General features: G+C 38.0%; 1 protein-coding gene across 4 annotated transcripts in view; it reads right to left on the minus strand.

Moving 5' to 3' along the window:
- Nova1 (NOVA alternative splicing regulator 1) overlaps positions 1–4,009 on the minus strand; it is a 142,786-nt gene extending 138,777 nt beyond the window's left edge. For 2 of the 4 annotated variants that reach the window (XM_047540275.1, XM_047540274.1), the window contains exons 1-3: positions 3,539–3,671; positions 2,846–2,993; positions 1,689–1,832 (exon numbers count right to left, since the gene is read on the minus strand). In XM_047540275.1, the coding sequence (XP_047396231.1) occupies positions 1,689–1,832; positions 2,846–2,870 (169 nt within the window). In that variant the 5' untranslated portion in view covers positions 2,871–2,993; positions 3,539–3,671. Of the gene's footprint in view, positions 1–1,688; positions 1,833–2,845; positions 2,994–3,538 lie in introns of all 4 variants that reach the window. The other 2 variants (XM_047540273.1, XM_047540272.1) reach the window with 1 other exon arrangement.
- Positions 4,010–15,452: the final 11,443 nt, after the last annotated feature.

Below are 15,452 nucleotides of genomic sequence, written 5' to 3' on the forward strand. Positions count from 1 at the left end.
AAAAGATCTAATTCTCATTGCACCCTTTCCAACCCACTGAAAATAAACTATATTCAAATGAAAAGGCATTTAATTTACTATTTGGAATATTCTTGATAAACACCAATTTTCTGTAAAATCCCTGCACATCTGATACCACCTCATGTATAATGCAAAAAAGCTTTTTCATTTTCATCTATTGACAGTGAATTTAATTTACCATTGCAGCTCTTTTCCTGGAACTATCATGTTATTAATTCTGCAATCAAGCTCTTTTGAGTGCTTTTATTTGTAGTAAGGGTTTTCACAAATCCACATTGCTGTTTTTTTTTTTTTTTTTTTTACCATAATATACCTTTTAAATATATGAATGTGAATATGTTAGCAAACTTTCCTAATGCATGAGGAAAGTTTCAGAGACAGGAAAGCCATATGCAAAACTATACTCATAGGAAACAAACTTTAGAGGGGCAGCATATTTAACAGATTACTCTTTAGTTTAATGAATTTAATGTTTACCAAAAATACCACATTTAATTTATATAACTAAAGGAAAGTTTCAACCATTATAAATCTTCTTTTCCAGTATAATGGTCCATTTCTACCACCAGACGATTGGCTATGAAAAAGAAGTGCTCCAAATGTTCTGGTTATATTCATGCCAGATGTCTTTGCTGTATTAAAGAACTCTTACGGAATTAGATCACTAAAAGCAAATCAGCTTTTCTTTTCTAACAGGAAAAAAAAAATAAGCAGCATCAGTCCCCCTTAGCATTGACTTAATGTTTTTATAACCATGAAGATAAAATAACTTCCCAAAAGGTAGAAAGCTAGATCTAAGTAAAAGCAAATCGGCTAGTAATGTTCTATCTAGGAGACACACTATTGCACTATAGAGATTTCTCCATTAAACTTAAAAAAACATATATTGAATAATAAAATGGTTTAAAAAATAGAAAAGAAAAAGATGAATATACAGAACTGCATAACACTAAGAAGAAAAACAAAACCTAAAATATAAAAGAGAAACACACAAAAAAAAAACCACCTAAGAAACTTGACATACTCTAGCTGATTAGTGTATCTCGCTGTTAATATAGTTTAATCACATATGACTCTTAAGGAACACAAATTTTAAAGCATTATTTTACTTCCTGCATAATAATATAGTAAAGTTCCTTATACCATCTACATTAAACTCAAAATATTTTAAAAATCTGAAGAGCCAGCACTTGTCCTCTTTACTTCATCCAAGGCCAACAAACAAAGCAATGAAGCAGAAAGAGGTACATAATGGATTCAGAAGTAAATGGTCCATTCTTTAAGAAGCCTCCCTACCCCCCTCTTCTGAATTTGCTCTAGACTAATTGTCATTACAATGATGTCTGAAAACTTCAGAAGAACCCTATTTCCTGATACCAGCTGTCCAGGTTTCTATCTTTCCATTTTTTAGTTTTTCTCCCTAATAAGAAGCATTCAGAAATATCCAAAAGAATCATCTTGCAATTAGTCTAAATCACATAAACAGTATATCAATTATAGTAAAAAGACATAATCAACAATGTAAATATGCTGAAAACTCTTCCACATATACAGCAATATGTCTCCACTATTGTTTAAAAATTTCTTTCAAGACAACACAACACAAGAAGATCTTCTATTTCTTTCCTTGGGGATTCATCAAACAATTTCTTCACCAGTGCACCTACCTGGGTAAAAATCTTTGGACTTAGACAGCTTGATGGTGGCTCCAGTTTCTTTTTGCAACTGAACAATTGTCTGTCCTCCCTTCCCAATTATAGATCCAGCAGCATAACTAGGTATGAGAACCTTTAGAAAATACTGGCCGTCTTCTGAAAAATGCAAAGAAATATACTCGGTTAACATGATATTTAAAAACTTTGTATTCCCACTCCACCCTCTAGAGAGAAAAACAACTAAATCATTGGGCATAAAGCTGTAGGAAATAGGGTATTAAAATGTTTTAAGAATAAAAAATAAATCACACTGAAAATATGTACAAAGTATTTCCCATTTTGTAGGACTTATACTTTCAAACTTGGAATTAAAATATAAATATGTTTTAATATTTTGCAGCACTGTAGGAACTGATGACTAAATTCCAGTTGTTATTCCAAACATGGAAGTCTTCCAATTCTATCTGTGATTACTATAGTAAAAGGAAAGGAACTGACCCTTTAACAGAACTTCAAACATCCATAAGATGACAAACCTTCACTTAACATATTGAAGGAAAAAAAAAAAAAAAGAATTGTAAACAGTGATGAGCTAAATTTGTTTGTCATTAGCAAACACATAAAAACTACAATTAGCCATTGCCTATATACTACTTAAAGTACAGAAAACAACCATTCCCCTTCCAAATAATCCACCCAAACTGTAGGGTGTATTCCAAGCCTTCAGTAAGTGCCAGGAAACAACTCGAGGTGGTGGACTGACAAATCTAACTAATCCTGATGTATTTCTTTAGCACTTCTTAGTCTACTATGATCTCGTAAGCTCATTAATTAAAGGACCTTAAGAAGAATTTTGCCAATACTAAAAAGCTTAGGAGTCATTTCTATTAAATACATTTGAAAGTGACCAAATAGATAATGTTCCTTCTCCGAAAAACCATAAAACGGAGAGGGGATTGATGAGCGAAAAAAAAAAAAAGAAAAATGAAATGTTTTGGAAAATAAAGCCAACTCCATAAACTTTAATTTCCGCCAACCTGATCATATCTTAAATATAAAATATCCCTGTAAATCCAGCTTTTTAATGTGAATGAATATTCCAAATTTTGCGGTGTGCCACTCACAAGACCCCCATCCGTTTCTAATGTATATGCTGGAGATAAATTCACCTCTGCTTCGATGCATTGGGTGCATTGTTAAGATGACTCCAGTGCAAATGAAGAAGCGATACCGGTCCCGTTATAACTCATCTTCCAAGGAAGCGCAGGATGTTAACTAACAAGTCACCGTACCAGACACCCCCCTCGTATGCACACCCTTGAAGACAAATCAATGAGATATTTGTACCGACAATATAAGTGCGGTAAGGGCATGCACTCTTCAGGATTTTGCATACTACTTGTAGCCCAAAGCAAGGGGATGGACAGAGGAAAAACTCTCCGGTGCCCCAATCATTCGCAATCCGCTACCCAAGTGCCATTTATTTATTTATTTTATCAGACTGTTAAATGCAGCGCGCATCTTCGAGCGGCCATCACCTCACTCGGGGGTCATCCTCCTCCTCCTTAACGGACCCTCTAGCCCAGGTCTAGGATATTTAAATGGTCAGTTTCTAGACCGATTAATGGAAAGATAGGTCTATTCCGAAAAACTGGTCGCCATTTTGATGAATGATAAACACAGAAATGGAAATGTGTCGGGGACGGCGAGGCTCGGGGCAGGTGCAGGGGAGGGGGCGCGGGAGCCGCCGGGCTCGGGCTGGAGGTGTCCGGGCCGCGGGAGGGAGGGAGGGTGGCGGGAGGGAGGGAGGCAGGGCGGGCGGCGGGGGATGGGGCCAGCGGGGAGGTGGAAGCGATACCCACCGCCCGTATTGGTCCTCTTGGTGCTGCCGGCTTCAGGGGGGGCTTCCAGCGGCCTTTTCCGCGAGTCCGGCGGGTCCAGGTCTATGGGAACCCCAGTGTGGGTCCCGTTCTGCTGGATGGGAGCTGCCGCCATCATGTTTGCAGTTCCTGCCGCTGCTACGGGAGAAGCTTCTCCCTTTTGTTTTGGCTTTTTCTTTTCTTTTTTGCGTTTGGGGTTTCTTAAGGTTTTTTTTTTTTTTTTTTAATCGGATCAATAGAAATCTCTTTAGGAAAAAAAGCAATGTTGCTGGTTTGTTCTCACTGGGGAGGGGGCAGGGCTGAAGAGCAGCTGCAGTGCAGTGTCAGAAAGGAGACAGGGGAATGGAGGGGGTGTGAGAGACGGAGGGTGAAAGAAGGAGAAGAAAGGAGAGAGGGGGAGAGAGTGGAGAAGGGAGAGGGGCGAGTGAATGAGCGGGAGGAGGGGAGCGGGGAGGACGGGCAGAGGGAGTGGGAGAGCGCGAGGGCTGGCGGGGCGCGGGGAGAAGCCGAGGAGGAGGGGAGAGTGAGGGAAAGAGTGAATGAGCAGGAGGAGGGGAAGGAGGTGGATGCGGAGAGGAGCGAGCGGCGGAGGAGGGCAGGAGCCGGGAAGGAGCGCGGCGGTCCCCGCGCCGCGCTAGCGCTGCGCTCGCTCCCGCTGCTGGTGCTGCCGCCGCCGCCGCTGCCGGAGCGGTTCTGCCGTTGCCTGGGCTGCTCGGCGCTGCTGCCGCTGCCGCCCGGTCTCGCTCATTATTTCTCCCGCTTGTCGGGGAGGGGGGGCTGGCGGGAGGGAGGGGGCTGGCTGCGAGGGGAGGGTAGAGAGGGCTTGAGTTCGTAGACTCCCACACACTTCGCGCTCCGGTCCCTGCCTCTCAGCAGCGCCGCCGCCGCCGCCTCCCAGCGCCGGAGCCTCAGCCCGCGGGGCGGCGCGGGGTGGAGGGGGACGCCGCGGGGGGGCGGGAGTGTGTGCGCGTGCGTGTGCGCGCGCGGTGGCGCGCAGCGGGAGCGAGGACCGGGACCGGGGCGCTCCGGTGGGAATCGTGGGGTGAAAGGTCGCCGGTCCCAGGCAACACGGCTCAGGCAAACGTAAGCGGCTTGTCGCAGAAACCAAGGGGTCCACGAAACACGCTAGGCTGGAAGGCGGGAAGGGGAAGTTACTGACAGCCGTGCCAGCCAATAAAACGGAAATGTGGGAAAGGTTCTTCAGGCCCCTTCCCAATCAGGACACTTGGGTGGTGAGAAGAGCCAAGGCGTGGGATGGGACCTTGGTCCAGCTGGGACTGGAGTGGCGACAATTTTGGCTAGTCTGAGAAGGGCATTCGAGTGACCGTTTACTACCGGTGGGACAGCGTCCGGGCTGGGGGAAGAGCCAGAACTGTATGCTTCCAGGACTTCTAGCTAGGTGTGTTAGTTTTTATTTTTAAGAGTTAGGTAAAATACATTAGTTAGCATCTCTGATAGACCATTTTCTACCGGGAGATTTTTATCAAGAGAATTTCTTAAGTCGCACTATGTGACACCGTCAGGGGACTTATAGTGTCACTCGCCGCCTTAAATCCTTTCGGTAACAAGCCAGGATATAAATAAATAAAGCTAGATGTGGGTCTCCACAAAGCTCTGGTAGGGAGGTTTAATACAGGCAACAGCTGAGTGTGCACACAAAACTAAATACTAAACGAAATACGAATGTCGGAATAAAATTCATGGCGATGTGCAGAGTCTTGGATTTTACAGATCTTGGATATATCACGAACCCGAACCTCAACTCTAAAGCACCGGGGGAGGGGAGAATCTAAAGTAGCTGGAATAAACTCTAAAGGTCCTTGGAGATTATCTAAATCAAGCCCTTCATTTCACAGATGAGGAAACTGACTTCTGAAGTATTTTGTGCAAGGTCATTCATCAAGTTAGTAGTTTAATTAACTCAGTGTGATAGGAAGCAGGGAAAAGTAGTGGGAAAGCCTGGACTTCAGAGGCTGAATTCGCGGTTTCAGGTCTTTGCAAGCTATTATAATACTGTGTCTTGGGCAAATTCTTTAACACATTCCCATTTATTAAATGCTTACCATGTGGCAAGCAATCCACTTTACATACTTTATCCATTACAATGCAGTATTCCATTTATTATTAGTACCCCCATTTTATGAGGCAGTTTCGGTTTAAAGATATTAGTAATTTACTCAAAGGCACACGGTTATAAACATCGTCGTAATAATTCAAACTCAGGAGTTCCAGACTGCATGCCCTGTCACCTTGAATACTGCAAGGCACTAGGGCTTCAGGTTCCTCTCCACATAAAGCAGGAACTCTACTCCAACACCCATAATTCATAGTAATCGAAAGAGAAATATATGTGGCACAGTGATCTAAGGTATAAAAAGATATAAACATACTAGGTTTTGGAATGAGAATGCTTTTTTCCTCTACTTTCTACTCTAGTACTTCAAACCAGAAAGATGACTAAACTAGCAAAAGGAGAGACTTCATTATAATTACATGGTATACTAACACAGACTGCATGCATGTCTGAGGCAATAACCAAAGAGAATAGGGGGGGAATAATCAATTCCTGATAGATTGCAAAGGGAATGGGAAAAAAAATACTAACCGAACTCAGTATCCTTTATTGGAAAAAGCAGCTAGGAAGTATTGGAATTGTTGGTGCCTTTTAAGTAATGAAAGATAGCAGTCTGCTGAATGAGGAAGAGAATAACGTTTAGTTTGGGGTTAAAAATTAATCTGGACTATGAGAAAAACATTTGCCTCAGTTAAGAAGATGTGCTGAGAAGACCTGGAATAAAGGGAAAGCAGGTGAGTTAGTGTATATTGGTGCATATTCCAAAGCCAGGAATTTTGCTCTGACAATATATATAGTAAACCATGATATAGTCTTCATGACCAAAAAAAAAGATTTATTTACACACAAAATTGGATAAAGAAAGAAGCTGGGATAAGAATGAAAACAGGGTTTGAAATGTATGGTTCTCAAGATAATAAAAGGCTAATGCCAGAAATTGTACAAAGTTTCCTATGTGTTACTTTTTTAAATGAAAAAATAGAAAAGGGCTGGTATCTGGCACTAGATTGTCTTGAAAGAATAATAGACAAGGAACAAAGATAATTGAAAGACATAGATAACTCAAAAATACATTGCATTAAGCTCAGGTATAGTATTCAGTAGAATTTAGTTTTGAATTGGGGAAAAAATGGAGTTTAGAATTGTAAAACCTGAATTTAACAAATCTTTATAAATAAAATAGTTTAGAAAATTTGTATCATTGCCATGTAGAAGTAATGAGCCTCTTGGGTTAAATTGCCTCATTGATAAATGCTTACTGAGGTAGAGTCACATTATGTTTATGGTATTTATTTGGCCCTATTTCTTTCTTTGGACTTAATATTTAAATAGTACCTATCACTCCATGGAACCCAGTAGCCAGAGGACAGCATTCTTAATATGAATGGAACATTTAATAGTACCCTATCTAGGATATGCCAGGAATTACAGAGACTCTCCCAAGACATGGTCAGACATCTAACTGTGTAGTCTGTTCTGAATCACTTTAGTCAATAAAGGTTTTCATAAAGTACATGTTAATTAATCTTCTGTTCCTTACTATGTTTTATTGCTTTCTTTAAAAATTATGTTTCTATATTATTCTTAGTACATATACATCTACAGTTCTGATGAGACTTAAGATAGATGTTTTGCCTATTGTCTGCATTTAGTCAGATAATAAAGAAAACAAGTCACCAGTCTATTAATATTCATTGTGATATACTTTTTATAATACAAATAAACTGTTTGAAGGAACTTTTCAAAAATATAATAGAAGGATTTAACCTTTTAATTCCCTAAAAGGAAATAAACTTTTATTTTTAATTAGCCCAGCAATTGAAACCTGCTAATTTAATATTTTCTAACACCTTGAGACAATCTATGACTTGTGTGCTTTTCATTGCTAATTAAGTTATAAACATAAGCAACTATGATAGAAAATATTAATGTGAAGAACAAAATCCCTAGTCTTTATTGACTTCCATTGAGGATCCTTTTCCTTTTTGTTTTTGGCTGACATAGGGACATAAAATAATCTATTTTCAGTAGCAATGATTGGCTTTCAAGAGATATTTCTAAACCCATTTACGAATAGATATCTCTAAACCCACAGATTAGGAATATTCCACAGATATTCCTAAATCCACTTATATTTCATGCTCCTGGCTTCCTACAATCCTATTGTTGATGAATGTAAATTCTCTAACTGGATGTTTCTTTAGATGAAGTTTTGGAAAATATTTCCTGAATTTGTGTCCCACCAGAAGTACACCCAGAGTTCAGGACACAAGTGCAGGTAGACTATTTGGTAAGTGATTTCAGAAAGTATAGTAGGGACATGGGAATCTGAGACAGGGAAGGCCAGGAAGGAAATAAAGGGTGAATTACTGAGCAGGTTATCATATGAGTAAACAAAGCTTAATCTCACTGGGATTTGCTGGAAACCAGATTAGCACACCAGGTTTAGAACAATCCCACAAAGTGTGAGCAAGCTAAGGTATATACATATTAACTTTAGCCATTGAGCAAGATCCATTCCTAGGATAATTAATTCAATGAGTGCTGGCATTTTTTCTTTGTACTTTTCTCTAGTGGCAGGAGTTTGCTTTAACCTTACACAGGACAGAATTGCTGTGGAATTAACACACCCAGTGGTGGAACCTGGCCACCCCAACCCCATTGTTAAGGAAAATCAGACCCGTGTGCACTAAATGGTAGGCAGGGCAAGGCGATTTGGGTGGGCATGACTAGCTTGTTAAAAATATCAACATAAATTTTAGATGAAGGAAAATAAGAAGACTATCTCTTACTACAAGTTATTACTGGGAAAAAGTTATGGTTATGAATGAAATTAGAAAATTTGAAATCCTAAAAAGGGAAGGTTTTATTATTTCCACAATCCAAGTATTAAAACAAAGCATTGTTTGTAAAAGGTCTGAATAATATTTTCTGTGTGTTTTTTGTGAACATTTTTTATTTTTAAGGTACAAGGCATGAGAATTCTTTTTTGTTTTGTGTTTTCATTCAATGAGGCACAAAGAAAATAGAGCAAATATATAACAAAAGAGAATAACAACTCTTCTAGGTCTTTTATAACAAGTCATACAAATAGGCATGTTGCTTAGAAGTACTTTAAGATTATACTACTTTGAAAATGATTTATTGAACTTTTTCTTATAAAAGACTCAAATAGCATTTATGTATTTAATGACATAAATTCACTGTTTGGTAGATGAGTTTTTGAAACAACCTATGAAAGCTCACACTAATTTATAGAGAGACCGAAATGAGTTCTTAGTGTCATTACAAATTCTCTAAATCTCAATATTCCAGTTGCAAATATTTCATCCTGATACCAAAATGTTAGTATTAGAATCACAAATATTCCTCTGAATATATATCTTTAATTGTATACATTTATGTGGTACAGTGTAATAATTCAGTACATATACACAATTTATAATATCAAATCAGGGTAATTAGCATTTTCATCCCTAAAATTTATAATTTCTTGGTTCTAGAAGCCTTTGGACTCCTCTCTTCTAATTCTTTATAAAATATATTAAAAATTATTGTAAACGATAGTCATTTTACTGTGTTATAGAACTCTAGAACATATTTCTCCTCTCTCACTGTATTTTGGTACGTTATCTGACCTGTTCCTTCCACTTCCCTTCCTGCCCTCTTTTGACTGATATTCTACTCTTTTTTCTATAAAGTCAACTTTTTTAGATTCCATGGTGGAGTGAGAACATGCAGCATGTCTTTCCATGCCTGGCTTATTTCACTTAACATAATTTCCTCCAGTTCCATCTGCCACAAATGACAGGATTTCATTCTTTTTCATGGTTGGATAGCATTACGTGTGTGTGTGTGTGTGTGTGTGTGTGTATGCTCACATGCACATCATTTTCTTTATTCATTTATCTGTCAATAGACACCTTACTTGTTTTCAAGAATCCCCAAGTTTTTGTCACCAAGTACGTTTCCTTTGGTTTCTAATGTATGATTAATTTTTTTCAATATTTTTCTCAATTATGAAATGCATCTTTCTGCACTTACTTTAAAGGTAATAAATCTGAATTAAGACTGCACAGTGTAATTAAAAAAATAATTTGTGAGCTGGTGCAATGGCACATGCAAATAATTCCAGGGACTCAAGAGGCTGAGGCAAGAGGATCAAAAATTCAAGACTAGCCTGGGCAATTTAGTGAGATCTTATGTCAAAATAAAATATAAAAGAAGAGCTGGGGATATAGCTCAGTGACAGAGCATCTCTGGGTTCAATCACCAATATGACATACACACATACACACACACACACACACACACACACACACACACACACTTGTGATAATTATACCACAATTATGTAGTTAGAAGAAGCAGATGAAGGATATAGGAGAACCTTAGGTTAACGTCTATCTTTGTAAACTTTCTCCAAGTTAAAATTCTTTGAAAAATAAAATCTTAAAAAATACCTTTGAATTTATGATCTGGTTTAAATTCTTCTACCTGATAATTGCAACACAGAATAATTCATTAATTACTCTGAAATTCAGTTTCCTCATGTAAAATAGGGTTGATAGATGCTCTGTAAGTTTCTTTATGTCTAAAAACAAAATTTCCATGTTAGTATTATTTACTACCACTCATAGATTATAACAAAAGTGTCAAAAATCAAAGTACAAAGAACTTCAACATGTATTTTTTGAATGAGTTAATGCCACAACTTGCAGGGCCACTAATTCAGATTTCGGGACCTGGTGGTGAGGGAATGGAGAAAAACTGGGTCTCAGAGGTTGACTACTCCTTGGTAGGAAGGTAGTGACCCACATAAGTCTGGCACATTTATTATATAGGTTTAAACATACAAAGTGTTTATTGTGAGAAAGTTTCTTCAAGATAAACAGAACTGAAGCTGAGGGTATAAACACCCCAAATAGAACTATCATCTTGCACCCATAATTCTCTACCACCATGGCAGCTGGCATTACAACCTCAAGGTCAAGAACTGAACAGTTCTATGACTGGCACAGAACCTCCTATTGAACAGGGCATCACCATAGCAACTGGGAAGTCTCAAATCATTGCCTTCAAACTGAGATTTCCCAAAAGAGGCATTGCCTCTGTCACAGGACAGTTCAAGACCCATAATTTAGTCACCACTCCCAACAAATTAATGTTATATATTTTGAAGATATAGTATTAGGTATAGTGGAAAATAAAAGAATTTTTTTTCTTTTTTTTGGCACTGGGGATTGAACTCGGGATGCTTTACCACTGAGCTACATCCTAAGCACTTTTTTATTTTGAGACAGGTTTTGCAAAATTGCTTAGAGTCTCGCTAAATTGTTAACAGACCTCAAACTTGTGATCCTTCTGTTTCAGCCCCCCAAGTCACTGAGATTACAGACATGCTCAGGTATAAGACTGATAGTTTAAAGAATATGTTTAACATTCTTATTCTCTATACTTTTGCATTTAAAAAAATAATAAGTATATTATTATACTTATATAAGTATAATAATAATAACTCCATTTACAACAACCTAAAGCATTTCCAACTTGCATTGCTACACATCTCAAAATTCCTCCAACCAATTACAAAATGGTCCAAAAACTTTCATTAACATCTATCATTGAAAATATTTGATTGGAAACACAGTTCAAACATGACAGTTTCATCTTATAAGTTATATTGTTGTAGAAGTGTTGATGTAAAAGCAATAGAAAATAAAGATGTTAAGATATACCAAAAAGAAAAAAAATCTTAGAAGAAGAACAGAACCACAAAAGTGGAGTATATGACTTGTATCCATATGTTCTGTTAACTAGGTTTAAATCATGTCTTTTGCATCCATAAAATAATTTCAACTGCATATACTTTATTCTGAGTGAATCCAAGTCTCCTTTTCCTTGTTTTAGTCAGCTTTTTCACTACTGTGACTAACAGACCCATCCAAAACAATTGTAGAGGAGGAAACATTTATTTGGGGGCTCACTGTTTCAGAGGTCTTAGTACATAGAAGGCTGGCTCCATTACTCAGGGCTTGAGGTGAAGCAGTGAACACCTTGGTGGAAGAGTGTGGCATAGGGAAGCAGCTCACATGATGATCAGAAAGCAGAGAGAGACTCTACTCTCCTGATACAAAATATTTACCCCATAACTATGCCCCCAATAAAATATTTCCTTCAACCACAACCCACCTGCCTCCAGTTACCACTCAGTTAATCCCGTCAGGGATTAATTCACTAATTGGGTTAAGATTTCTCCTCCAAATCTTACTGCATTTTCTCATGCATGAGCTTTTGGGTGACACCACATTTAAACCAAACATTCTGCTCCTGGACCTCAAAAGCTCACACTCATCTGACAATGCAAAATGCATATCATCCATTCCCAAGAGTCCCCATAATCTCAACAGTTCTGAGATTGCTCAAGGTTCAAGTTCAAAATCATCTCTGAGGTTCAAGGCAATCTTGCATTTGTGAGCTCCTGTAAAATTAAAAAGCAATTTACAAGTATTCAATATATAATGGTACCTAGTAAACATTCCATTCACAAAATTAGGGGCATAGAAAGAAGGGACAGGACCAAAACAAGACTGAACTCCACCTGGGCAAGCAAGTCCTGTAGTTATGTGTCTGGCATCTTGAGTGCATAGCATGATGTTCTTTCTAAAGGGCTTGTGTAGATCTGGTCCTGTGGTCTTGTTGGTTGCAGCCCAATGTGTCTTTCTGTTGGCTTGTCTCTGCTCAAATCCTGGAGCTTTTTCAGTACCATGTCCTATGCTACTGGCATTTCTTTGGGGTCTTCACAGCAGTTTCAGCTTCCTCCTCAAATTTCTACACTTTGACTTCTCAGGGGGTGCCCACAGGGAATCTGACTCTTTTGTACTTTGCCTGGCCTCCCAGGTCTTCCTTTGAAATCTTGGTGGAAGTCCCCATGACCCTCTAACTCCAGCATTTGGTGTTCCTACAGAACAGGTACCATGTGGTTGATGCCAAGGTCTGCCACCGTCTTGAGCAGTAGCCAAGCCTCCAGGGACCCTGGCTGCAGCAGCCTCTGAATGTCAGGGTGGTCGAGCATGTTGAAAAAACTTCTAGGTCCCCTTGTGCAAGAAGGGTTGCCCAATGGTCTCTTCACAAAATAATTTGTACTTTTACTCCCTTGAGCTTGAGATGGGTGTGGTCTTGCCAATCTCTGAGATGCCCCAAGCCATCATTCCTATTGTCTCTGGGCAAAGTCTTTAGCATTTCTTTAGTGGCAGTAATGTGTTTACCAACTACAACCTCTTTAGCCTCAGTTTTATTTCTGCCTTTCAAGTCCATGTTTTCCAAATCTTTCTTATCTGCTTTCTGCTCCTGATTATCACAATAAATTTGGCTAAAAGCTGCAGAATATCCATGCCACCACCTCAGTGCTATGCTGTCTAAAAATTTCTTCTACCAGAAGAAGTTCAACACTTTTAAAATCAGCCTCACAGAAAGTCTCAGGACATGGACAAAATGCAGAGAACTTCTCTGCCAAAATATGACACGAATGGCCTCTAGTCAAATAACCAATAGTGTCCTCCTTTTCCTCTAAGCCCTCTTGAGCACAGTCTTCACTGTCCACAGTTCTATTGGCATTCAGATCTTCTGAGCTCCCACAAGAATTGGCCATTAAACTCCATTTACAACAACCTAAAGCATTTCCAGCTTGCATTGTTACACATCTCAAAATTCGTCCAACCAATTACAAAATGGTCCAAAAACATCTGAACCACATGGTCAGGTTAGTAATAGCCATGACCCCGCTTCTCAGTACCAATTTCTGTTTTAGTGAGCTTTTTCACTGCTGTGACTAAATGACCACATCAGAACAATTTTAGAGGAGGAAAAGTTTACTTAAAGGAATCACAGTTTCAGAGGTCTCAATCCATAAGACAGCAGAGTCCATTCCTTGGAGCTCAAGGTGAGGCTGAACATCATGGTGGAAGAGTGTGGAGGAGGGATGTGGCTCCCATGATGATCAGAAAGCAGAGAGAGAGGTCTCCACTTGCCTGATACAAACATATACCCAAAAGCCACATCCCAATTTCCACCTCCTCCAGCCACAACCTTCCACTTCATTTACTACTCAGTTAGTCCCTATCCTGGGATTAATTCACTGATTGGGTTAAGACTCTTACAACCCAATCAATCAGTTCGCCTCTGCATTGTCTCACACATGAGCTTTTGGGGGACATCTCACATTCAGATGTTTGTGCCAACTGTTTCAGAGCAACTGTTAATGGCCTCAAAATTATACTAATTTTGATAGCAAGCTATATGGTTACACTAATAGTACTCAAGTTATGACTTTGTTATATATCTGCCAATTACAATCTAGATCTTTTTGCTTCATATTACTTTATATAGCAAATTCTTCATGTGTGAAGAGTAGAAATGGTTTAGCGTAGTTCATGCTAACATCACTGTGTTGTAATAAATTAATACATCTTCACATTCTCTATCCTCCATGATATTTTATTCCCTGCTTATACTTTTCTTAGCTAGAACTAAAACCAGAGACCAAGAATTGAGATGGAAAGTGGTAGAATAGAATTTTAAATGTATCTTTTCACATTTTAACATGGAAACAACAATTTTGATGGAATACAATATGGGACAGTGCTTTAATTGGAGAATTACTAAATGAGACATATAAATATAATGAAATACTGCTTCAAATGATAAATAGTAAACTCACACATAGCATCAGGGAATAGTTTATTTCATGGATTATTTCAATTACCTGTTTTCTCCCTACTATAAAGTCATAGTCCTCCTTGACTTCTAGACAAGATTTAGTATAAACCAAATTAAAAATGTCTTTCATGTTAATTGTATTTGTAAATACAAGAACCAACTGGTATCCTTGTATATCAAAAAAAATTACACTGTCTTACCCATCCTTAGATTCTGCCTTAATAGCAAATCTTTCGGTTTCACCATATAAGCATTTTTGTGATAGGTCAGAAACGCTCAATTTATATCATGTAATTCTAAATTATTTTAATCCATATGTTATTTCATACAATTGATAGCATATAAAATGTACATTTTATACAAAGATGATTAGGTATATAAGGGTAATATAAGATGTATATAATAATATAATAAAATATATATGTTTCTGTGTACAATAGAAAGGAGAAAAAAAAAGGATCTTGGTATGGGTGTTTTGCCTAATGTCTAGATGAGGGTAGAAAAATAATAAATGCGTGTAGTTTGCTATTACTCAGTCCTTCTTTTCAAGTCCCAAGTATTTGTGGACTTTTAAAAATAATTTTGTTTTACTTTTTCATTATGGAAAATATGAAACAAACTTAGAAGAAGATAAAATAGCACAATAAAGCCCGGGTATCAAACATCCTCCCTCAAAACTATCTATTTATCAATCTCATTTCATTTATATATTTTCCCTCAAGATAATTTTGAAGCAAATTTCTGTCATACTATTCTCTTCTGAAAAATATTATAAACTTTTAAGTACATCCAAAATACCATTATTACATAAAAAATTATTAATAAAGTCCCTTAAGATCACCAAATGTCTGGTATGTGTGTAAATTTCCTTTATAGTATCATAAAATTATTTCACATTTTATTCAAACTTCTACCCAAATGAAATAAATACATTGCAACTGGTCGTTAGGACTCTTAAATTCCTTTTAGTCTGTATCTGTCAGGTTTCAACCACAAAATATGAACCAATAGGTCGTATGTTCTTAATATTTTTAAAGTTATACACTTTAAAGTTTAAAGTTATACACTGATAACAATAAAAGGGAATTGGTGCACACAGTTGTG

The sequence above is a fragment of the Sciurus carolinensis genome, chromosome 2 (genome assembly GCF_902686445.1).
Source record: "Sciurus carolinensis chromosome 2, mSciCar1.2, whole genome shotgun sequence".
Taxonomy (NCBI): domain Eukaryota; kingdom Metazoa; phylum Chordata; class Mammalia; order Rodentia; family Sciuridae; genus Sciurus; species Sciurus carolinensis.